At 41.3% G+C, this 26,370-nt stretch overlaps 2 protein-coding genes across 2 annotated transcripts in view; one reads left to right on the top strand and one right to left on the bottom strand.

Moving 5' to 3' along the window:
* The window catches only part of LOC120773568 (neurogenic locus Notch protein), a 166,065-nt gene extending 143,591 nt beyond the window's left edge, over positions 1 to 22,474 (top strand). The window contains exons 6-10 of the mRNA XM_040102538.1: positions 13,545 to 13,707; positions 13,961 to 19,901; positions 19,966 to 20,284; positions 20,355 to 20,837; positions 20,922 to 22,474. Coding sequence (XP_039958472.1) covers positions 13,545 to 13,707; positions 13,961 to 19,901; positions 19,966 to 20,284; positions 20,355 to 20,837; positions 20,922 to 21,265 — 7,250 coding nt within the window. The 3' untranslated portion in view covers positions 21,266 to 22,474. The remainder of the gene's footprint in view (positions 1 to 13,544; positions 13,708 to 13,960; positions 19,902 to 19,965; positions 20,285 to 20,354; positions 20,838 to 20,921) is intronic.
* A 3,044-nt stretch (positions 22,475 to 25,518) lies between these two features.
* Positions 25,519 to 26,230, bottom strand: LOC120774550 (UPF0729 protein GD16342). Its single transcript, XM_040104280.1, has one exon. The coding sequence runs from the start codon at positions 26,077 to 26,079 to the stop codon at positions 25,783 to 25,785; it is 297 nt and encodes a 98-aa protein (XP_039960214.1). The 5' UTR covers positions 26,080 to 26,230; the 3' UTR covers positions 25,519 to 25,782.
* Between the last annotated feature and the right edge of the window lie 140 nt (positions 26,231 to 26,370).

The raw sequence follows: 26,370 nt of genomic DNA, 5'->3' as shown, positions 1-26,370 counted from the left end.
TGTTAATCGTCGTCGTACAACAGCAGCTGTTGCTATAATTGTTTGATAAATGTTGTTAGTGTTGTTGTGCTGGCTGTAAGCTACTTGTATTACTGCTTGCCGCTTCATTTGGCTGCCGTTTGTTGGCAAATTTGTTAGCGTTTGTATGTATTTTTGTGGTGTGTGTATATGCATAACGGTTATAACTGTGCTTTGTGCACTTTCTTCTCCGCTATTAACCGTTTTTTTATGAGTGCAAATTGTGTTTCTCTTATTTTCATCATCAGCAACTGCTTGACGACCTTTGCGGCTGCGGCAAATTGCCCTCGTCCAATTGATTTTAATTTCTCTCAGTCTTTTACAGGCCATAAATTAAAAATTACAAACGAGTGCAACATGTCGCTGATTGGCTGTGCACAATTTTTTCGTTTTTTTTTTTTTTTGATTTTTTTGGCATAATTTTTATGCATTTTTTATTTTTGCTGAAGACACTCATTTGCGCTGGCAATTAAAAAATTTGTTCAGCGAACTTTTGCATTTATTAAAATAAAAATATTTTATTTTTTATTTGTACATGCATATTTTGTGCATTTATTACGCTCAAGTAACTGTAAATGCCATAACTACTACTCAATTAATCAAGCCAATAACGGCTTAGCTTCCGTTTGAGTGTGAGTCATCACAAGTAAATATGAGAGTAATTGAGCATTTTACTGTTACGCTATGAAATACACGCATTTGACTGCTGTCGGCGTTAATGGCGGCAATGATTATTTGAAAAAGTGATAAATTGTAAGCTTCGTGCATGACAAAGCGCAAAATGCAAACTTATTGCAAGCTTACATGGATATGTGGCGCCTTTGACGCTGCTACCGTCTTCGGCGCCTTACTTACTTGTACTTAAAATCGATAAATATATTTCGTTCTACCTTCAACCGCATATTAAGCAACTTCAATATTACCTTTCCTTCGCCAATAAATATCTTGCCACATTCCTTCATTCAGTCCGTGCACCACATAACGAAGTGCAAATAATTGCATTCGATTTGCCAGATTTGGTTGTTGGTTGTTGGAGGCCTTGTCTCAAGGCAGCGTTACTATTACATCTAAATAAGTATATGGACACACACACATGCTCGCAGCTATTTTGCCAAGAATTCTATCAGCAGGTAAGCGACATATGTATGCTCGTAATTGCCCAAAACAACAACAACTTTATAGGAGTACAGCGTAATGGGAGATGATAAATGGGAGTTTGGTATGCACCAGTTTCCATCTAGGCAGCATAGCTTAGCAAAGCATGAAGGAGCTTTCCTTTTTGAAGACTTCCTCATGCCCTATTTAGACTGTAACTGCTTATTTGCCACATTTGGTGCAAATTCCGATGATTTCACATTTCTTTGCGACCATCAAAAGCTTGATGCGCGACGTTAGAACGGTAATTTAGGTCAGTATATGGTGCACTCGTCTTTTGCACGCTCAATTAGGTGTTTTAGTCCAATATGTAACGGTAATTGCCGCTATTAGCTGAAATTGGTTTTCTTTAGGCGCTGAACTGTACATTCTTGCATAAAATCACACAAGATTCTGCAAAATCTAGGCAACAACAATACGGAACAAAATGTGTTCCCCACATAAGGGATCCATTACTAATTGATTTACGATTTTATTCGAGGCACAGATATTGAAAAAATAGTCTTCTTCTTTATTGGCGCAGACACCGCTTACATGGTTATTGCCGAGCTTACAACAGCACACCAGTCGTTCTTCCCTTTCGCTGTTTGGCTCAAATTCGAGATTCCAAGTGCAACCAGGTCCTACTCCACCTGGTCTTTCCAACGGAGTGGAGGTCTTCCTTCCCTCAGCGGGTACTGCGTCGAATACTTTCAGAGATGGAGTGTTTTCATCCGTTTGGACGAGATGACCTAGTCAGAGAAGCCGCTGTCTCTCAACCCGCTGAACTATATCAATGTCCTCGTATATCTCGCACAGCTCATCATTCCATTGAATGCGATATTCGTCGTTGCTAATGCATAAAGTACCATAAATCTACCGCAAAACCTTTCTCTCGAAAACTCGTAACGCCGACTCATCAGATGTTGTCATCGTCCATGCCTCTATACTAGAAAGGTTTCTCTTGTCAGCTTGATTGGGAGTGTGGAGATTGGAATTGTTCGTGGCTGCCCGCAGGGTTCCATGTGTGGTCCTTATGATGGACACTCTGCTTAGACAGCTCGAGCCACTCTGTAAGTGTTGTGCGTATGCAGACGACCTTCTTCTTATGGTCGAAGGTTGCTCGCGGTCTGAACTAGAGCTGGCGGGAGGAGATCTCTTAGAGATCGTGAATACTTGGGGTGTAGGTGTTTAGGTTGACATATCGAGAAAAAAATGGTGACAATCTGCCCTTAAGCAGTATTGTTCGGTATTGTATAGTGTATATGGGGATTAGCTGGAATGATGGACGATTAGATGTTAGTGGTGTTATCTCCACTAGTCGGACTATCGAACAGTTAGGGTCGTTTGCATGTGAATTGTTTAAGCGGCGAAGGCGGTTAGCTGGGAATTAGGGTTAGTTTTTGTATGAGTGGTGCGTGTAAGTGATGTGTGTATGGGGTCCAACCTCTGGCCATCAGTCCAGAGCCTGGCCACCAGTAGCCTCAACTGATAGTAGCTTCGGCTACGAGGTCTGACCGGAGTCTTAATTCTGGAACCACGGGGAGCAGGAGCCCTTGGAGTTTACTCCAACCTGCTCATGCGGACTGGCCCCTCGGTGAGTATCGTGGTGGTTGTGGTTAAAACCCAAATACGTGAAGAACTGACTTTGTCAGTTGAATGTGGGGTTGCTTTGCAACCGGGTGCCGGACCTAAAACACGGCAGAGGTTTTAGATGGGCCTCGAACCCGACCAAGGTGGTTAGTGTGTCCATTCCACACTGCCAATTGGTTCTGAAGATGCCTAGCATTCTCAGAGTCTGATCAACGCATTGATTTGATCCGCTGTGCTTTTGAGCGCCGTGGGGTAAGGCTGTCGTCAGCAGTTAGGATTTGGAAGAGCTTGAAATCGAAAAAATAGTAAATATTTTACCTCAACGGTGATATGCCACTGTGGACCTGCAGTTTCTTCCAACATTTTTATACCCTGGACAGGGTACGTTAAGTTTGCCACGTTGTTTGGAATGCCTAGAACTAAAAGTCGGAAACCAGATTTAGATTTTGATTTCGTAGTCGCGAATAGTGCCGTAGATTTTGAGATATCGATCTGAAATTTTGCACAATGTCTTTTCTACTCGTTTGTGGAAAGCGGAAATCAGAATACTCAGTCTTACATAAGTTGTCTAAAACTCTTTTATCATTTTGGCACTGTTTTGTATTTGTACTAAATATATGTATGTGTATCTGATTTTTTTTTGCTCTTTTGCATTTTTTATTTCTCGATATTTTAACCGTTCCGCGCATTATTCACCTAACTACTTATCATACATAGTCTATACTCCAAAAAAGCAGCAACAACCACAAGCACAACAATATTTTAATTAAACGCCAAACTTGCTTCTAAACATGCCGCTATGACCAACACTTTGCCACCAACTACATTGTTGTTGCTACACTTGTGCGCACACACATAGTCTAAGCTGTGGCTACAGGCCCCAGCTGCTGCTGGTTCCACTATCTAGCAAAAGGTGAAGGTCACTGTGTGACTGGGTTTTACGTTCTCACAGCCGCGCATTTGCATTTAGATTAGCCGCCACATTACATACTAGCTATATACTCTTCTGTTTGTACCCATGTACATACATAAGTAGGTATGAGCATGCGCATAGGCTCGTTGAGAAATCTGTTGTTGCAAAAAAAAACTGCATCTACAAATTTGCTTACGAGAATGCGCCGCGCCGCACCGCCAAACAAGCCTGTTAAGTTGGTAAACACCACTTGCACTTGGCAGCTAAATATTTGTCTTGCCACATGTGCTATGCGCCGCCGCGCGACTATTTTAAAATCACTCCTAGGCAAGCGCGGCTCCGAATATTATTCCCATAGCGGCGGTGGTGGTGGCGGACCGGCGTGTCTCAAACGCCATTCACTTCAACATATCGGGAGCAGATGTTGAATGTGCGTACGAAAATAGCTGCCACATACTTGCTTAAACACTTCGCACACTTACTACAAGGGTTCGTAGGCATACATAGTCGTTGTGGCGTTGAGTGCCTTCGCCGCTGGCTTCTTGTGTTGCTAAGTTCAACGCTGTGCTGTTGCATGATCGACGCGTTTTCGGATTTTTTGTTGTTCTATACTTTTCTATCGACCTGACACTTGTTTTCACTTAGCACTCACGCTTCATTCGTTCGCTTCACACTCCATTTTGTACAAATTATACGAATATGCGACAGCTGGAAGCTCGAGAAATGATCTATGATCATAGCTTGAAAATATTCTCTCCAGTGAGATATTAAAAAATTAATTAAGTGAATTATTGAAAAAGAGAGGATGTTTAGTTTGAAGCTAATAGAACGATGCTGTGGGATCTAAATTCTTAAAGGAAGTAGATTACAAACATTTATGGTTTTAACTCGCTATCAAGATGAATACCTCATAATATTTTCCAGTTTCTTGAGCTTACCTAAAACAGCTTCAACTTAGGAGAAATTAATTTTCCATTCTAGTCCAAGAAGGCCCTAGATTTCATCTACGTGGAGAGGGATCACATCACCTTAGTCGCGCCCAGCGGGCTCCTGGAATTGTTTAGAATGCTGGTCCTTTGTAACCATATGTGATATAGGGGAGGTACAATAGACCATAGATCGCAGTGCAAAGCCTCAATATTACTATCTATCTATCTTCAACATATGTAGGTCCAAGAATGCTGTTTCAAGCTTCCTACTAATGTCTAATTTAAACTTTCTCTATTTTTTCCCCTCTATTTTCTGGCGTTAAATTTGTCCGTAACTCTCCTTATATAGGTTTTAGAATGGGTTCCTCCTTTAATATGATAATTTTTATACTCTCGCAACAAAGTTGCTAAGGAGAGTATTATAGTTTTGTTCACATAACGGTTGTTTGTAAGTCCTAAAACTAAAAGAGTCAGATATAGGGTTATATATACCAAAGTGATCAGGGTGACGAGTAGAGTTGAAATCCGGATGTCTGTCTGTCCGTCCGTCCGTCTGTCCGTCCGTCCGTCCAAGCTGTAACTTGAGTAAAAATTGAGATATCATCATGAAACTTGGTACACGTATTTCTTGGTTCCATAAGAAGGTTAAGTACGAAGATGGGCAAAATCGGCCCACTGCAACGCCCACAAAATGGTGAAAACCGGAAACCTATAAAGTGTCATAACTAAGCCATAATTAAAGATATTAAGGTGAAATTTGTCACAAAGGATTGCATTAGGGAAGGGCATATTTGGACGTAAATTTTTTTGGAAAAGTGGGCGTGTCCCCGGCCCCTACTAAGTTTTTTGTACATATCTCGGAAACTACTATAGCTATGTCAACCAAACTCTATAGAGTCGTTTCCTTCAGGCATTTCCATATACAGTTCAAAAATGGAAGAAATCGGATAATAACCACGCCTACCTCCCATACAAAGGTTATGTTGAAAATCACTAAAAGTGCGTTAACCGACTAACAAAAAACGTCAGAAACACTAAATTTTACGGAAGAAATGACATAAGGAAGCTGCACCCAGGCTTTTTTTAAAAATTGAAAATGGGCGTGGCGTCGCCCTCTTATAGACCAAAAATCATATCTCTATTTTCTTAACACCCTGATGACATATACGAAATATGGGTGAAATCGGTTCACAACCACGCCTTCTTCCAATATAACGCTATTTAGAATTCCATCTGATGCCTTCTCTGTATAATACGAGTATATACATTAGGAACTAATGATGATAGCGGAATAAAACATTACACAAATACGGTATTTGAAAAATATGTAAATGACGGATAATGAAATCTCGATTATTACTTCATCATGCGAGAGTATACAATGTTCGGTGACACCCGAACTTAGCCCTTCCTTACTTGTTTTAAATTTAATTTCTTATATGTATGTATGTATGACAAAAAAAATAAAATCGTAATTCAAAAATGGCAAATGCACCGAATTAGGCGAGCACAGACCGTCAACATAGGCAGCCGAATTTGCTACCAACAACAAAAATAATAAGCAACACACAAGCACACAAATGTTCATTAGAATTTTGTAGCAGAAAAAGCACAAAAAGGAATCAACACTTTAAGCCGTAGGAGCTTCGAATCGATTGTCTGCTGAGCTCGCCGAACCCAGCGAGCTTTCGTGCATATAATTTGCTGCCTGCTAAGTTTCACTCGCATTAAAGGCATACTCAATGCGTTTCGTTTCCGAACACTCGCTCGTTTGAACGCTGCAACATTCAATAACGGGCCGCTCTTTTATGCTCACACATCGTGTTGCACTTAATGATGCTCGTAAATTCGTAATCAAAATTGAAATGGACTTTTCTCGTATTTAACTTAATTTATCGCAGATAAAGATAGCCTTATTTAAGTCTACAACTAAAGTTGATAAGAATGCTGTTTGGGTGAGATTAATGTAAATAATCGATACCATTAGGATTTAAAGATATTCTGATGATTCTGATTGCTGGTATGCGTCATGGATTGGACTTGAAAGCCTTTAACAAATGCCAAGAGTAGCGCTTAAATTGGTGAACAGCGGATTTCTCGAAGATTTCGCAGCTGAACTTGATGAGTCGCAAGTGTTATTAGTTGCAAAAACTAACAGAAACAAGAATTAAGAGAACAGGGTAGTTAGAGAGTATTGAAAAAAATTAATAATAGGTAATTCTGTTGAAGTTTGAAAATGGTAATATTTACTGTACAAGAAATTATTGGGTTCTGAATATGATTTTTAGAAACCTGAATACAGGTTTTTTAAATCGAAAATATACCTCCGGCTTCGAAACAGGTCTATCTCGACGACTACCTTGGGAAAGTTCCTGGCCATCGTTTTCAATGATTCGCGTGTCATATACTATGGACCGATTATTTCACAATTCAAATTTACAGAGTATAGATATTAAGTTTGTAAAACCCAGAAGGAAATTTCGGAGAACCTATAAAGTTTTATGTACTATATACATATATACAGAATCAACGTGACGAGCTGAATTGATCCCTGTTCGCGTATACGCGAACTAGTCCCTCAATTTTTGAGATTCGTTTTTCCCAAAAACCTACTTATTCGTTGAAAACACTGCTATCGGACCACTATATGTTATAGTTGCCATACAAACTGAGTGATCAAAATTAAGTCCTCGCATGACAAACTTTTTATTTGACCAGATACCTTCACTGAATTTGGCATTTATTAACGCAAAAGGTCACATTTTACTTTCCGAACATTTTGAGACAAAACAGAGTCTTAGAGTATATAGCTTCCAAACAAATTGACCGTTCAAAACCAGGATAAAGATCTTTTACACTCAGTTTATGCTCTATAAAATGCAGCTGTGAAGAGTATTATAGCTTCAGCCGCATCGTCTGCCGAAGTTAAAAATTTTTCTTGTTTTTTTGTTTTTGTTTCAGGTCAAATCTAACTATGAAATATATAAAGTTAGTTCTATAGTCTTGTAAAGTATATACTAAACTAAAACGATTATTTTCCATGAATTAAAAATCTGAGTTTTGCAGTATTGCTGACCCCTCTACCGGTTAATATAACCGATATAAAATCTTAAACAAAAGCAGAGCAATATTTATTTTTTCTTTTAACCACGAAGAATAATAAATATACTTGTACTCACACACACATATGCGGATTTGTGTATCGGTAAGCGCAATATGAAATCAATTTTATGAACAGAACAAGGTTCACACCCTTTTGGCCTGGTCCAGTTCAGTTAACTTTTAGTGGCAGAGACACCGAACCGAACCGAACCGAACGATCAACAGTTCAGTGTCATGCACCTTTTGTTATGCATGGTTATTGCTGCTGCTATTATTGTTGTTGCTGCTATTACTTGCATTACTAAACGTCTTGTATATGTTTATGATTCTTAAGCGTTTATGCTTCAATGGCAACAACAACAATAATAAGCAATCTGACAGTGTCAAGAGTGACGCATAAAGAACATATCAACATACCAACACTAATTTTATTAAACTCTAGCTCTTTATGGAAAGTCTTAAAGAGTGCACAGACGACCCTTGGTGGTGCAAGCATACATACATACAAATCTACATTTGCTGTCTTTAAGGCGCTGACGAAGAAAAGTGGTTTAGTGGTGTGGTCGTTGGTTGATGATGATGATGGTGAGCTTGCTACCCAACAACACCAGCTGATTGCTGCTGCAAGCCGATGTACATATGTATGTATGTATGTAGGTATGCTGTTGTATTCAGTCGGTCGGGAATAGTGTATGTGTTTGGTGCTTCGCTTGGCACTGTCTTCAGCCGAAGTTGAAACGAAGCTAAAATAAAGCGCAACTTACGAATATTATCGGGCAACTTAGGTAATGATCGTGTTTGTGTACGCATAAATAGTCGGCAATCAGCCGAGCGAGCAAATGAAACGACGAATTATTTATCTAGATACAAATACATAAGTATGTATGGATATATTTGTATGTATGCATGGTTATATTTGTTGTGGAGTCATGTCAGGCGTTTGAGATTGTAGAACAACGGCTTTGTTGGTAGTGGGGACGAGACGATGAAGTTGGGACAAGACCGACTAGCAGATATTAGTGATTTGCTTGTATATTGTTATATAGTGAATATATAGTTAAGTATACAATATTGAAAGGGATGCCTTCCAGTAATATTATCCAAAAATGTTTACTCAAAATAGGTAGTCTTCAGTTTCTGAGTTCGGAAAAGAAACCGTAGTTTCAAAAATTTCCACTCAAAATAGGGAGTCTTCGGTTTCTGCAGTGGCGTAGCTAAGGGGGGCCGAAGGGGGCCGTCGCCCCGGGCGCAACGTCTTGGGGGCGGCAAAACGATTTTCGCTGCTTTTTAATATTCAGAAAAATACTTCAACAAATAAGATGTCTTGTAAATTTACTATCAATTTCCTCAAAAACCGTATTGTGAGAATTTTGGAACTTCAGAATTTGAGTGGCTTCTAGTTCCTAAATTTTATATACTTAATATCGAAGATATTGTGTAAAAATTCACTTTTGTTCGAACTACCTCATGAAACTTGTAGGTAGGTAGATAAAGAGGGGGCGGCAGAACATCCTTGGCCCCGGGCGCCCGAAGTTGTAGCTACGCCACTGGGTTTCTGAGTTCGAAGAAAAAACGGGAGTTCCTCTTTGAGTCCAGTTGACAGATTTATTTACTTACCGTCCGCATTAAATTGCTAGTTACCGAAGTTTCAATAAAAGTTTGGTTAAAAATCCTACATAACCTCAAAAATCCAATACCTTAACCTTAATATTTTCCAAACGTATACAAAATCATATTATTCTACCAATTATCGTGGCCTCACATCCGTCGTTTTTATGGTTACCTGTGTCATTTACCCATTCTAAAAGCTAAAACCTGACTTGTCATTGAATTTTTAAGTTTTTTCGAGTTTAATTTTTAAAAGTTACAATCTTTCGACTCTCTTTCTTTGAGTTTGATAAGTCTCCCGAAAGTTAGGACCAACTTTTGTGCTTCACCTGTATAAAATAGTTCACCAACTTTCAGCTATTAGCTTCAACGAAATCGGATCTGAAAAAAGCCCAAATTATGCCCAAGATTCGTTCATAAATACACATGCACTCACAACTACACCCATTTTCACATACATACATACATATTTAGAAACGTACAGCGAAAAGTGGAGTGATGTGAGGCAACAGCAGCGGCGGAGACATGCCAAGCAGGCGAAGCAACAACGAACCAGCCAAACCAGCAACAAAGCAAGCATACAAAGCATGCAAGATATGAGACCGTGGGAAAGAACATTCAAAGTCGTTCGTTTACCGTTCGTGCCCGGCTTCGGGCGTACCATCGTCCGTCGTCTGCTGTGACTCGTTACATGCGCTTGTTGCTGCCAACGACTTGTTTTTTATTTTACTGCTTGCTTTGCTTTATTTTCTTTATTTACTTTAGCTTATACATATTTTCTTTTACATTCTTTTACGACGTTTTCATACGGATTGTTTATGTTTTTACTATGCGCTTTCTGCTCGCTTTCGGTTGAGCTACGAAGACGACGTATTGTTTTATTGTTTACAACGAGTCTGTCTTTTATTTTCGGCTTCTTGTCGTTACTTTTCGCTATTACTTTGCAGACAGACATTTCTTGTTTCGTCTGCACATGTCTTTTTTATGTTGTAGATATGTTTTTATGCTGTGTTAGCGTTTTTGGAGAGCATGTATACATATTTATTTCGCTTGGTGTGCGCGGTCAGAGCGCGCTGGCTTGCGATCTACTCAGCGCCGCTCGCGTAGCGTTCGAGTCTCGAACGAGCATTCGTTGTTGATAGCATTATTTGAGCAAATGCATTGTTTGGTGGTCGCTCTCTCACTTGCCTCGGTTCAACTTAACGCTACAAAAGCCGGTCTTTACAACAAAGCGTTGCCTACCTACCTGTCTTATAAACAACATTTGCTCTGAGCATGGAAATATGCTAGCGTGGAAGATGTTGGTATTCCACGGCTGTTCGTGTGTACTCGCAATTTCATATTTATTTTTCTCTTATTTTCTTTTAACCTTAGTTGAGGTCCACGCTTACTTTTATTGTTTGTGAGCAAGTCTTTTGCTGCATGGCAGTCCAGTTCCATTGCTTGCCATGCCATGTTTTAAGTTCTCTGGCTTGTACGCCTATTTTATTAGCAACTTCGTGCTTTATTTGTTTTCATTCCTTTGCGCATCGATATTCTCGCAAGCAAAGATCGTTGTGACTCTATTCATTTATACACTTGCTGGCTGTATGTGTTTGTGTGAGCCCCTGCTGCTCGTTGTAGCCATGTGTAACACAGCTGCACTTTCCGAGATTTATGCGTGTGCTACAAGAGCGAAACAGCAACAGCAACAACAACGTGATTTGAAGTCCAGCCAGATTTGGTTCTCAAGGGCGACGGAGGCATAAGGTGCAAGCGGTGCTTTTAATTTATTTATCTGTTGTTTTCGTTTCGCTTTTCACCAGGCCCATCGGCGCTTTGCATAGCTTTGCTGGGAATCGGTTAGCACCAAGCCCAGCGCGAGAATGTGTCTATATGTACTTACATACCATATCTACATATAGATTTATGTAAATATGTATGTATGTATGTATGATGCTTTGGTAGCGCAGCTTGGCTATGATTCAGCGCAAAGCTTAAACACACTGGACACTCGCCTGACAATATCGCCCCAATAATATGCCAATCTGCCTAGGTGTTGTTGTACAAAAAAGCAATGCGCCACGTTCAGCGGCATATTTAAACGCTAACACTCATTTCGTACCCCAAAGACATATAAGTGTGTGTGTGTGTGCGTGTTGCATTTTGACCAAAATCCACAATTTTCTCCCAAGTCACATTTTGCTGCGCATTTTTGGCGTTCGCTTGGCGCATAGGCGCTGCCACTGCACCGTTGCTTAGCTGAGGGGTGTGCTGAGGCGCTCACATTGGCGCGCTGTCTATTGCGCTCGGCCGTCTTGTAAGCGTGTTCGCTCGATTGCCACAATGCGACGCGACAGCCAACAACTGCGGTGTGGACTTTGGCATTAATTTGCATAAGCATGAGTAATGCCTCAAATTTGGCTAACAAGCTGCATGCAGCGAGCTGGCGTGGCGCGCGGGGGCATCGCGCATTGTTGCACGGCTAATGCTTGTGGGCAGCAAAAACAGGATTTTTTGCGTGCAACTTTTATTTCATTTCGGTTTTTTTTTTTTTTGGGCGCATATTTGTGTGCACCAATTCTTTTATTATTACCGTTGCTTTGTTTGAGGCTCTTTTATTTTTTGCTTGATTCTCTCATATTTTTTGCTTCGCTGCGCGCTGGCTAATAATGCTTAATGACGCTTTGTGTGCAAAACTTCGATAATGATTGACTTTGACTAACTGAAATGATTTACCTTTTTATGTGTTAAACAAATTATGCCTTTGGAAGTGATGCAGTGCTCTTTGCACACAGACACACACACATACAAACATATGCGCTTACTTTTTTTGGGAGTACTGCAGCCCACTTGGGGACCATAATAAGTTGTAACTTGTGTGCGTTTAGTCCGAGTGGATTGAGGTCAATAAATTTTTGCGAAAATATGTTGTGTTTGTCCATTGTGAAGGCGTGAGAACTGTTGGACCGCTATTGACCTGGAGCTCGTAATTTGCATGCATTCTTGGGTGGATGCCTTTTGGATTTTACCGTTATTTATAATTATGTATGGATGCAAAATCTTTTGGTGGCATTTCATACATTTCATTTAACTAGACATTTGCAGGGAAGATTATTCAGATATTTGCATGGGATACCCGCTTTTAATCACGCTTTCATAAGGCCCAATGATCCTTTATTGTTGTTGCAAGTTTAAACAATTTTCCCATTCTGTTTAATTCCAAATCGAAGCTTCCACTAATTGTTCTTAATGGTAACTTTAACAGCTGTTCCGTCATTTCTCCAAAACCCCCCGAAACTTAACACTATCTCTATTATTGGAGTGGCGGTATCTCTCATGATCAATAATCCTCTTGAAACCCCATGAGTCAACAAAAATCTGCAGCGCCCAACCTAAAATCATTACAGAAAAGACTCATCATTATTAGAACTCAGAAAGAGAAGTTCCCTCTAGGGTGACTGTTAGCTCATTTATAATGAAAGACGTTCTGGAACTTAAAATCCAGAGAACCGAGCACTTCGTCTTACTTTTTGCTGTTTGGCACCAATTGGAGGTTCCAAGCGAAGCCAGGTCCTTCTCCACCTGGTCTTTTCAGCGGATCGAAGGTCTTCTCTTCATCTGCTTCCCCTGGCGGGTACTGCGTCGAACACTTTCAGAGCTGGAGTGCTTTCATCCATTCGGATGACATGACCTAGCCAGCGTAGCCTCTGTCCTTTAATTCCCTGAACTATGTCAATGTCGTCGTATATCTCATAAAGCCTATCGTTCCATCGAATGCAATACTGGCCGTTCCAATACGCAGAGGACCATAAATCTTTCGCAGAACATTTCTCTCGAAAACTCGTAACGTCGACTCATCAGATGTTGTCATTGTCCTTGCCTCTGCACCATACAGCAGAACGGGTATAATGAGTGAATTGTAGAGTTTGGTTTTTGTTCGTCGAGAGCGAAGAACTAAGCACTCCCTTGTTAAAATAACACTACCGAACAATCTTCCCGCAGACTTAAGCATTATTAGTTGATCAACAAAAAACTGCTCCACGAGCTCGTAGTTTTGTTTGCGGATTATGTTATTTCGATTTCGTCTTTTCCCATATCAAAACCTTCTACTGGGAATATATCCACAATTATTACAACTCTGGAATAATTTTTATTGTTATATGTCACGTGGTAACTCTATTATGTTGACTATATTTACCCCTTTTTAATCCCATAAATTAATACGCACTCAATAAATAGCATGAAATCTCTTCTTACTTTTTCAGGCTTCCGTGGCAAGCATTGCGAAGAAAATATCGATGACTGTCCCGGGAATTTATGCCAGAACGGCGGTACTTGCATAGATGGCATTAATACATACCGTTGTACCTGCCCGCCAAATTTTACCGGCGAACTGTGTGAAGAAGATGTGGATGAGTGCGCGATGAGGTGAGTACGAGTTTTTCCTTGAACCCATTTTCTTTTTGAGAACTCAAAAACTACCACTTTTTCTTTCACTAAAACTCGCGGCCCCAACTTTTAATGTTATTTTTGTTTTATTTTTATTTTATTTATTATTATTTTTTTTAATACCCAATTACCACGAGTCGCAGTTTATCAGTTTTTAATATAGTTTTCTTGATTGAATACTCAATAACTGTTCTCTATTTTTGCTCTCTTCAAACCCATGTAACGCTCGTAGACCTTCGGTGTGTCAGAATGGCGCAACTTGCACCAATACACACGGCAACTATTCCTGCATATGCGTGAACGGCTGGGAGGGTAGAGATTGCAGCGATAATGTGGACGATTGTGTGGCAGCCGCCTGTTTCTACGGCGCCACTTGTATAGATGGTGTGGGTTCTTTCTATTGCCGTTGCACACCCGGCAAGACGGGTCTGCTGTGCCACTTGGATGATGCCTGTACGTCGAATCCGTGCCATAAGGATGCCATATGTGACACTAGCCCCATAAATGGTTCTTACACGTGCTCCTGCGCCACCGGTTATAAGGGTGTGGATTGTTCGGAGGATATTGATGAGTGCGATCAGGGTTCACCTTGTGAACATAACGGTATCTGTGTGAATACACCCGGCTCGTTTAGATGTAATTGCTCGCAGGGTTTTACGGGTCCACGTTGTGAGACGAATATAAACGAGTGCGAATCACATCCTTGTCAGAATGAGGGTAGTTGTTTGGATGATCCCGGCACTTTCCGTTGCGTATGTATGCCGGGTTTTGCTGGCACACAGTGCGAAATCGATATTGATGAATGCCAATCGAACCCCTGCTTGAACGGTGCCACCTGCCATGACATGATTAACGGGTTTAAATGTTCCTGTGCGCTCGGGTTTGCGGGCACACGTTGTCAAATCAATATAGATGACTGTCAGTCGCAACCGTGCCGTAATAATGGTATATGTCATGATTCCATAGCCGGTTATACGTGTGAGTGTCCGCCTGGTTATACGGGCACATCTTGTCAGATTAACATCAATGATTGTGATTCGAATCCCTGTCATCGTGGTAAGTGTATCGATGGTGATAACTCGTTCAAGTGCGTCTGCGATCCAGGCTTCACCGGTTACCTTTGCCAAACGCAAATCAACGAATGTGAGTCCAATCCTTGTCAGTTTGGTGGACATTGTATCGATCGTGTCGGTTCGTACCTCTGTAAGTGTCTGCCGGGCACATCGGGCAAGAACTGTGAAATCAATGTGAATGAGTGCCACAGCAATCCATGCAACAATGGTGCCACCTGTATTGACGGCATCAATAAATACACCTGCGAATGTGTGAAGGGATTTACTGGACTCCATTGTGAGATTAACATCAATGAGTGCGCCTCGAATCCTTGCGCCAATAATGGCGTATGCATGGACATGGTTAACGGCTATAAATGCGAATGTCCACGCGGCTTCTATGATGCGCGCTGTCTGAGTGATGTGGACGAGTGTGCTTCGAACCCGTGCATCAATGGCGGTCGTTGTGAGGATGGCATTAACGAGTTCATCTGCCATTGCCCACCCGGTTATGGTGGCAAGCGCTGTGAGATTGATATCGATGAGTGCAGTTCTAATCCATGCCAACATGGCGGCATCTGTATTGACCAACTCAACTCCTTCCAATGTCAGTGTATGCCCGGCTATACGGGATATCGTTGTGAAACAAATATTGACGACTGTTTGATTAATCCGTGTGTAAATGGCGGTTCTTGTATTGATTTGGTGAATGGCTACAAGTGCGTTTGTAAAGTACCGTTCACTGGTAGGGATTGCGAGTCCAAAATGGATCCTTGTTCGACGCACCGCTGTCGTAACGACGCCAAATGCACACCTTCGCCCAACTTTCTGGATTTCTCTTGCACCTGTAAGCTTGGCTATACTGGACGTTATTGTGATGAGGATATCGATGAATGTGCGCTCTCGTCGCCCTGTCGGAATGGTGCGACCTGCTTAAATGTGCCTGGTACTTATAAGTGCCTCTGCGCGAAGGGTTATGAAGGCCGTGACTGTGCCATCAATACCGACGATTGTGCTTCTTTCCCCTGTCAGAATGGCGGCACTTGCTTGGATGGCATAGGCGACTACACATGCCTCTGCGTCGATGGTTTCGACGGCAAACATTGCGAAACCGACATTAATGAATGCTTGAGTTTACCCTGTCAGAATGGTGCTACGTGTCGGCAGTATGTAAACTCCTATACCTGTACATGTCCGCTCGGCTTCTCGGGCATCAATTGTCAAACGAACGATGAGGATTGTACAGAAAGTTCCTGCATGAATGGCGGCACGTGTATTGACGGCATTAACAGCTACAACTGCTCATGTTTACCCGTTTTCACCGGCTCCAATTGTCAGTATAAGATCAATAAGTGCGACTCGCAGCCCTGTCAGAATGGCGCCACGTGTCATGAGAGTGGTGATGAGTACACATGCCATTGCCCACATGGTTACACGGGCAAACAGTGTACGGAATATATAGACTGGTGCTCTCAGTCGCCCTGTGAGAATGGGGCCACTTGCTCACAGATCAAAAACCAATATAATTGCAAGTGTGACGCCGGATGGACGGGCAAACTTTGTGATGTGGAGATGGTTTCCTGCGAAGTGGCGGCTATGCGTAAGCAAGTGGGTCTGAAACAGCTGTGCAACAACGGAACTTGCAAAGAGATGGGCAATATGCATTTGTGTCTCTGCAAACAAGGCTACACAGGCAGTTACTGTCAAACGGATATCAACGAGTGTGAGTCACAACCGTGTCAAAACGGTGGCACTTGCTTGGATCGTGTGGGCGAGTACAAATGCATTTGTCCAAAGGGGTTCCAAGGACAGAACTGTGAGTTGAATATCGATGACTGCTCTCCCAATCCATGTCAGAATGGCGGCACTTGCCACGATTTGGTACAATCCTTCAGCTGCTCTTGTCCACCGGGCACATTGGGTATCATATGCGAAATTAATCAGGAGGATTGCGTACCAGGTGCCTGCCATAACAACGGCACCTGTATTGATCGTGTTGGTGGTTTTGAGTGCGCATGTCCGGCTGGTTTTGTGGGCTCTCGTTGCGAGGGTGACATCAATGAGTGTCTTTCAAATCCCTGCTCCAATGCGGGTACTTTGGACTGTGTACAGCTGGTGAACAACTATCATTGCAACTGCAAACCTGGTTATATGGGACGTCATTGCGAAATTAAAGTCGACTTTTGCGCCAACTCGCCATGTCAAAATGGCGGCATTTGCTCAACGAAGCAGTCGGGACATCACTGTGTCTGTCAGGTTGGCTTCTACGGCAAGAATTGCGAATTCTCTGGCAATGATTGCGATTCGAACCCCTGTCAAGCCGGTAACTGTGTGGTGGACATGATACGTGGCTATCGTTGCGAGTGTCCGCCCGGCACCGAAGGTGTGCAGTGCGAAATCGACACTTTGGATGAGTGCGCTTCGAATCCGTGTCTACAGGGCGCTGCATGTGAGAACTTACTCGGCGATTTTGTGTGTTTCTGTCCCAGCAAATGGCCAGGCAAACGTTGTGAAATTTATGATGCTAACTACCCCGGCTGGGCTTCGGATACTAGCCGCGGTCCACTTAACAAATACACGAAAGACTTGGAGTACCAACGTGAAATGTGCATCAAGCGTGGTTGTGAACAAAAGAAAGGAAATCATAAATGTGACCAAGAGTGCAACACCTACGCTTGCAACTTCGATGGCAACGACTGTTCGCTGGGCATCAATCCGTGGGTAAATTGCAGTGCCAAAATCGAATGTTGGCTCGTCTTCATGGACGGGCATTGTAATGAGGAGTGTAATAATGCGGCTTGCCTCTTCGATGGTCGCGACTGTGCCAAGAAACTACAACCTTGCAATCCCACTTATGAAGCTTACTGCCAGAAACACTACGCTGACGGACACTGCGATTATGGCTGCAACAATGCCGAGTGCAACTGGGATGGTCTGGATTGTGAAAATAATCTCGAGCAACCGAATCTAGCGGATGGCGCCATCTCGGTGGTAATGTTGATGGATGTCAAAACTTTCCATGAGAAACAAGTCGAATTCTTACGTGAGATGGGTCATGTATTGCGCACTACGGTACGCGTCAAAAAGGACTCGATGGGCAATGATATGATCTTCACCTGGAAGGGCACATCGCACTTGACCGACTTGGAGAATTCGGAGTTCGGGCGCAAGCACCGCATAATCTCAACAGAGCGTAACGACCAAACTGGCATACAAATCTATCTGGAAATCGATAATCGCAAGTGCATAGATTGTTTCAACCGCGCCGCCGAAGCAGCTGAATTCCTAGCAGCTTCTGCTGCCAAGTACACGCTCTCACCAAAGTTCCAAATCTATAGCGTGCGTGGCGTACAGAATCCCGGCGAAGATGTTGAGGAACGTCCGAGTAACGTCAAATATGTGCTTATCGGCATCAGTATTGTAGTGTTCGCATTCCTTGGCGTGTTGGTGACTACGCAACGTAAGCGTGCTCATGGCATTACCTGGTTCCCAGAAAATTTCCGTACCACCACCGCCACAGCTGTGAATCATCAACGTCGTCGACGTGACACTGGGCAGGAGATGCGTAATTTGAATAAGAATCCCTCGATCGCCTGCATGAGCAACGATGTCAACATGAATTCTGGTCATATGGGTCACGCGCCACAATGGTCGGACGACGAATCCGAACTGCCACCACAAAAACGCATGCGCAACGAGCATGGCGGTTATGCTAGCGATCATACAATGGTAACCGATTATGAGGAAGCTGATCCACGCGTCTGGTCGCAAGCGCATCTGGAGGTAGCTGATGTACGTTCTTCCATTATGACACCGCCGGCACATCAAGATGGCAAACACGATGTGGATGTGCGTGGACCATGTGGCATGACACCACTTATGGTGGCGGCCGTGCGCGGTGGCGGTTTGGATTCCGGTGAGGACATAGAGAACTCTGACGATCAAACGGCGCAAGTGATTTCCGATTTGTTGGCACAGGGCGCTGAGCTCAACGCCACGATGGACAAAACGGGTGAGACCTCTCTACATTTGGCTGCACGTTATGCGCGCGCTGACGCTGCTAAACGTTTACTGGATGCTGGCGCTGACGCCAATTGTCAAGATAATACTGGACGTACACCACTACATGCCGCTGTGGCTGCCGATGCAATGGGCGTCTTCCAAATATTATTGCGGAATCGCGCCACCAACTTGAACGCACGCATGCATGATGGCACCACGCCGCTGATACTCGCCGCACGCTTAGCCATCGAGGGTATGGTTGAGGACTTAATCACGGCCGATGCGGACATAAATGCTGCTGATAACTCGGGCAAGACAGCGCTGCACTGGGCAGCCGCTGTCAATAATACCGAAGCTGTGAATATACTGCTTATGCACCATGCCAATCGCGACGCACAGGACGACAAAGATGAAACACCACTCTTTCTGGCGGCACGTGAAGGCTCATATGAGGCCTGCAAAGCGTTGCTGGATAACTTTGCCAATCGCGAGATCACCGATCACATGGATCGTTTGCCACGTGATGTTGCATCCGAGCGTTTACACCACGACATCGTTATACTTTTGGACGAACATGTGCCGCGTTCGCCACAAATGATGGCCATGACGCCACAGACAATGATCGGTTCACCGCCACCAGGCAGTCAAGCGCAAATCATCTCACAGCCCACTGTCATTTCATCGTCAAAACAGCCAGCACAAACAACAAAATCGAAAGCGGCGAAAAAGGCAAAGCTATTGGAGGGCAGCCCGGACAATTTGCTCGACGGCGGCGGCAGTCTGCGACGCAAACCGGGCTCAAAAAAGGGGACAGGGGGCTCGGTGTCAAAAAAGGGCGGACAAAACGGCCTTACGGCAGCACAACTGCTGAATGGCTTGGGTGGTGGACTGACAGCGCACGGCCAGGGGCTGGAGGGAGTGGATCAACAGCAACTGCTGGATGCCGGTCTCAGTGCAGTGGACTCGCCACCACTGTCGGGCCTAACAAGCCAACCGAGCCCATACGACACGTCGTCCCTGTACTCGAACGCGATGGCGGCGCCAACACATCACCACAACGATCTGCTGGGCAACAGCAACGGCGCGAAACAACCACCCAGTTATGAAGACTGCATAAAAGTGAGTAGTGTAAATTCGCAAAACGCTAGCAAGAAAAAACTAAAAGTTCACCTTTTCGTTACAGAATGCGCAGACAATGCAAAGTTTGGTGCAACAACAGCAGCAGCAACAGCAAAATAATATGGATTTAATTAAAATGGAGAATTATGTGTACTCGCGTGGTTCGCCCTTTCATCAGGAAATGATCAGCCAGAAGGCCAACAACCAGCAAAGCATGAACTCGCTTTGCGGCGGTGGAGGTGGTGGCGGTCCCGGCAATCTCGGTCACAACGGCCCTGGCAATATGGGCAACCACGAGCAGGGGCTGAGTCCGCCCTACTCCAATCAATCGCCGCCACATTCCGTGCAGAGCAGCATGGCGCTCTCGCCGCACGCCTACCTAGGTGAGTACACCGTAGCATTACGAGTGCCAAAAACCCGTTTAACAAAAACTTTCTGCTTTTCCCGCCACAGGTTCGCCGTCGCCCGTGAAATCGCATCCCAGTCTGCCCACCTCGCCCACACACATGCAGGCCATGCGACATGCCACGCACCAGAAGCAGTTCGGCAATAATGTGAACTCGCTGCTGGGTGGCGCTGTGAACAACACGAACAGCAATTCGACGAACGGGCCACAGAGCAATGCGTCGATGAACTCGCCGCAAAGCATGAGCTTTCAATCGCCCAGCAGTCAGAGTTTATCACAACAAAATTCACCGGTGAGTGTGGGCATTGTCTCGCCAACCGGCAGTGATGGCATGATGATGGCGCCACAACAAACACAGCAACAGCAGCAGCAGCAACAACAGCTGCAGCAACAACAACAGCAACATCAGCAGCAACAGAATTCGAAAAGTAGTGCAATAATGCAAACTATGCAACAACACCAGCAACAGCTTGGCAGCCTCGACTTCGGCTCGGCCGGTTTGGACTTGAACGGCTTTTGCGGTTCACCAGGTGAGTTGTTCGAAACTTCTTCTCTTAATACTCGAAACTATAAGACAATTGACATTAACACTTTCGTTTTGTTTTCATCGACAGATTCATTTCACTCCGGCCAAATGAATCCGCCTTCGATACAGAGCACTATGTCGGGCTCCTCGCCCGCCACCAACATGCTCTCGCCATCCTCCCAGCACAATCAGGCCTTCTACCAGTATCTAACGCCGACGAGTCAGCACTCCGGTGGCCTGACGCCGCAACATCTGGTGCAAACGCTCGATAGCTACCCCACGCCCTCACCGGAATCGCCCGGCCATTGGTCGAGCTCATCGCCACGCTCCACATCGGACTGGTCGGAGGGCGTGCAATCGCCAGCGGGCAATAATCTCTACATCTCCGGCGGACATCAGGCCAATAAGGGTTCGGAGGCCATTTACATTTGACAATAAGCACAGGTGACAGCGGTAAACGCTGCTGCTGTGCTGCGACGCGCGCCAATGTGAGCGCACATGAGTGTGTGTGTGTGTGTTGGGTAAACATTCGCTAGCATCCTAGCTTTAACGTTATACATACAGACATACATTTATAGAAATATACTTACATATAACTAGTAGCATTTAGTTTTGTACAAAACAAGAGACGAAAATGTGCGTGTAAAAAGTGAAAAAAATTATTAAAAAACTTTACTTATATTATCAGATAAAAATATTTAAACGAGCAGTAGAGCACGAACGAACTGAAAGCAAATGTGGCGTCAATGTGGTGCTTGCGGCGCGCTTTAACAATTACACATACAAACATACATACGCGTATGTATGTAGTTATTATTATTATTGTTATTGTTGTTGTATATGACACGCACAGGCGCGACACCCGGCTGCATGGAGACTTAGATGCTTCCTTTTCAGAAAAGGAACTCAGCCATATTTTTTAAGTATGCATTTTATTAACCATACGTATACATACATACATACACACTTACTATATATAAATATAGTTTACGCATAATTATACAGTTATAAAGCGCATATCTAAATGCAGGCGTGTGTGGTGAGGCTTTAAAGCGTGCATTGATCCAAGAGCTGCGGTGCCTATTGTAAATTATTGCTCTTTTTTATTGTCTAATACACCCACAAGCATATTAATGTGCACAGCAACGAGCAAACGAACAAAAATGCTTAAACTGAAATTCGTTTAGGCTTTTGCTACACTATACATATGCGCACACACTACTACATACATAGCATACAAAATAATTCCTTAGTAATATACATACATACATAATTACATACCGTTAATGAACAAGTAAATCAAAAAATCAGCTGCAAAAAAGAAACTCACAATCGAATCTCCTACCAGAGTAGTAAATACATAAACATAAATATATATATGCATAAGTTTTATGCAAACAAAATTAGTTATACACACACATACATACATATATGTATATAGTATATGTAGTGTAAAAAACAGCATACTCTTAATATGCAAACCGAAAATAGTACCCCTTATAAATATTATGCGCACGTTTTGTGAATAGCGACGAAATTGCGGGGAAGGAAGTAAAGTTATGGTGTTTTTTAAATGTTATAATGCGTGTTGTTGTGGGTTAATAATTTTATTTGAGAAGCAATAGAAATTAAATTTGAAATTTTTAAATTTTTTTTCTTGTTGGTAAGAAGCTTAGAAATATAAAATATTTTTTAGTGTAAGCAATAAGCTTAAAATTATTTTTTTTTTGTAAACAAAAAGCATAAATATAATCTTGGAAGTTTTTGTGCAACATTAAACAACAACAATTCAAAAAAATTTGAAAATTATATTTACACTTTATAGTATTTTATAGCTTAAAACAATAATATTTTATTATTTGGAAAATAACCAAAAATATATTATAAACTAAAAAGTCTTATTGTACGAAGGACCGCATCTCTGTTACCCACAAACTTGTTGTTTTTGTAGTGACTAAAAAATATTCCTCAAAGATCCTTTTGAAAAAGCAGCAACATGGCAGTCTTTCGCCTTATAAAAACTTGGTGCCGCTGCGTTTGAGTAGAACCGATTCCGTTCCCACGACAGTCGGGTCTAAGTAACCGGAACGGACCTGGACTTTTATCCGGGTCTGTTAACTGGGCACTATGCCTCGAAATTACTTCATGACTGTTTTCTGTCGCTACAACACAGCAGTAGAACCGATTACTGGGATAGCTATAACCAAAACTATAACTGCTTGCTCCAAAAATTAAAAAAGAATTATCTGAGACGCGTTAAATACTTTCCAAATTTACACAATAATTTTATTTTTTTGCTACCTAAATGTGAATCGCAAACTATAATTCACATTAAAAATATCTAAAATTAAAAATTTGCACAAAATGGCAAATAAAATTTCCAGCTGTCATTCTACTTCCAATTAAAATTTCTGACACTTGCTTCGGTACTTCCAAAATAAAATTTTTAGCTCACAGCCCAACGCGATCACCAATTATTAATTGCCTATTGTTATTGATATTAGTGTTTTTTTATTGAAAGTTCATTTGTTTAAATTTGCAAAAAATGTGTAAAAAAGATTTTAATTAGTTTAATATAAAAGTGAAAAGTGAGCAGCACAAAAACAATTAGTATTACAAAATTTTACAAGCATGCGGCAAACTGAAGACACACTAGACTTATTTTATCATAAAAAAAATTAAAACAAATTAACATGAAAGCAACGCTGCGCTGCATTGGCGAGCGTTAAATAAATGTATAATTGCTGCTAGTATAGAATGTTAGCCATAAGTGCGCTGAAACTCTTCCAATATTGTTAGGTATTACAATTTTGTATTTAAAAGTAATTGCATAATATAATTTTTTTTAATGAAATTATAATTAAAAATAGCAATGAAGCGTAAAACAAATAATTTTAACAAAGTGCTTATAAGCAATGTGCGCTAGCAAAAGCAACTGTAAAAAGTATCTCATGTCTATGACTTAAGTATAACTAATACGTTTAGCGGTAAGTTGTCTAAAAAAAGTAGTAAAAATCAGCATATTATGTAATAGCAATGTGCGTAATATTTAAATATATATAAATATTCAGTGTTTTAATGTAAATTAAACGAAATTAATTGCGAATTATTAATGTTTAGTAAATATTAAAAACATGCTGTAATTGGTGAACAATTTTTAAATTAGTTTATAGTTAATTTTATTAATGAATACTCTAAGCATTAATTTTTGTATTTCTTATGCGTTAAAGCGTTATTTATAAAGTAGTTGTAGTTCAAATTGTTGTAGTAGACGCCGTAATTTAAGTAATTTTTTAATTGAAAATTGAAATTATGTGCGTTACAACTACAAAAACACATTTATGCATAATTATGTACACTTTGCTATTATTGACTGTGTGAATATGTCGCTTATAATGAACGCTCTGCGCACAAGACAACAAGACATGCAACATAAAAGACATAATTTTATTTAAAATTAATTAATGTGCTCTTTTAGCATTTAAATAGTGATTTAGTGATTTTTTTATATACATATATACGAAATACACCGTCAGTAGTACTGTTTTATTGCTAAATAATTTTTATTTCTATGCGTCACGTTTGCAGAGCCTCAAATATGCTCTAAGAATTTATTAATTATTATTTTTGTAATATGACTCGTATCTCTTGTTGGCGCATACACTTGCGAAAAAGCTTTAATTTAGTTAACTTTTTGTTTTCTGTTTTGTTTTTTTTTTGTTTTTAACGCGTCTACGCTGCTCATTGTCCGCTGTCCAACATTTTCTGTTCCCTTTAATGCTTTTGACTTTATAAAAAAATATCGTGGTAACTATTTTTATTTCGTCATGTTTTACAATGCGTTTGCATTTAATATAGATCATGTAAAATAGTGCTTTGCAAAGTATATTTTAAGTTTTCTGTAGCAGTAGTTATAACGAATTAAGCAATTAAGCGAAAATCTTTAAAAAGACATTAATAAAACATTACATATTTTTATAAAATAAATTACAGGTTTTTATTTTATTGTTAAAAATTATTGTTATTGTTAGTTTTGTTGTTGTAGTGGGGAAAAATTGTGTCGAGTTGACAGTCCTTGGCCGGATAGAAAACAATCCAGGTCCGTTCCGGTTAAGTAGAAGCGGTTACATAGACCCGACTGACGGGGGAACGGTTTTTATTGTATTCTTTTGCATTGGTTGTATAGGCTAAGTTTTTAAAATATCGATCTGAAATCACGCCTTTTTCTCCTCAAGAAACTGCGCAGTTTTCGGAATTGCCGATACCGGACTTCTATAGCATTTCATTATTATTTGACGAGATATCTTTCCGAAATTTCGCACAGATTATTATGCAGAGCATAGCTAAAAACCCCGAACATATGGTTCATATCGGACCACTACAGTATATAGCTAACACACAAACCGACCGATCAAATTCAGAATAAAGATTTTTCATACCATTTTTTGATATAAAAAATGCAACTGTGAAAACTGTTATTAAAGTACCGGTTTTTTTTTCATTTTACCCAAGAAAATTATTTTCTTATAAATTTGTATTAATTTTTGCATACAAATAGGCGCAGTGAAAAAGCGCACGTGACCAAGTTTTCGCTAAAGTGAATAACCTCGCTGGAGCGACCTTTAGCTGTTCGGGACGGATGAGCGTATTACGCATTAAAACGTGTAACTAAACAAAAACACAGCTTTTAGTTCGAAAAATCAGCTTTATTTACAATTAAATGTTTAGCTAAGGTAATACAGTTATTTAAAATGCAAAACAAAAAAATTTACTTTGCACACAGCTGTGCAAAAGTGTCACTAATACCCGTCTGCTTTTGATTATACAGTAATCATATAGTTGCCTTCATTATGCCCAGCCCCAAGTTTATGTATTTTTCATTGGTCATTAAGTTGTAAATTGTATATTACATACAGTTATACATGTAACCTAATTGCACTAGTATAATTTCAGTTTTCTTTCTTTGCATCTGGCCCACTGGAGCTGGAATCCACAGCGTCCTTCACAACAGCTGACTTTTCACTTCCGTCATTGGTTAAAGTTTTGTTTTTAGATCCAGTGAAGGGGCAAGCGCCGCCTTTGCATTCGAATGGAAACTCGGGTGTATTTTTTATTACATTACCCTGAGTATCCTTTTTCTCCCAAGGATTCCAATAACGCTGTATAATAGGTAATACATATGGTTGGATAAATTTGTGCCAGATGTACAGCAGCACAGGAATGATGAAACAAGGCACACAAACCATTTTGTAATTTGTATTTGTAGTGGAATGAAATTTGTACACAATTTCCTTTATTCAAATGGTAAATAATACTTGCTATATCGAATTTTTAGAATTTTCTTAGTCAGAATAATAAAACTCGTAAATTTTAATTGAGATAATCAAAACAAATGCATAAATGACATTTCGCATAGTTGTTTTGAAAGCGCAATCCTCCGGCAGATGTCGCCTGTTTTTTATGCTTAATTTTTACACAACCAGAATGTGATAATATATTTTGTGATTATTTATGATTTCAAAACCTCCGATTCATTA

Source organism: Bactrocera tryoni, chromosome 4 (genome assembly GCF_016617805.1).
Source record: "Bactrocera tryoni isolate S06 chromosome 4, CSIRO_BtryS06_freeze2, whole genome shotgun sequence".
NCBI lineage: Eukaryota > Metazoa > Arthropoda > Insecta > Diptera > Tephritidae > Bactrocera > Bactrocera tryoni.
The sequence above is the reverse complement of the archived record's forward strand: the minus strand, read 5'-3'. Positions and strand labels throughout refer to the sequence as shown.

What these genes read in the sequence shown, in the direction of transcription:
- LOC120774550 (XM_040104280.1), bottom strand. Translation starts at nt 26,079, where the DNA reads ATGGTTTGTGTGCCTTGTTTCATCATTCCTGTGCTGCTGTACATCTGG.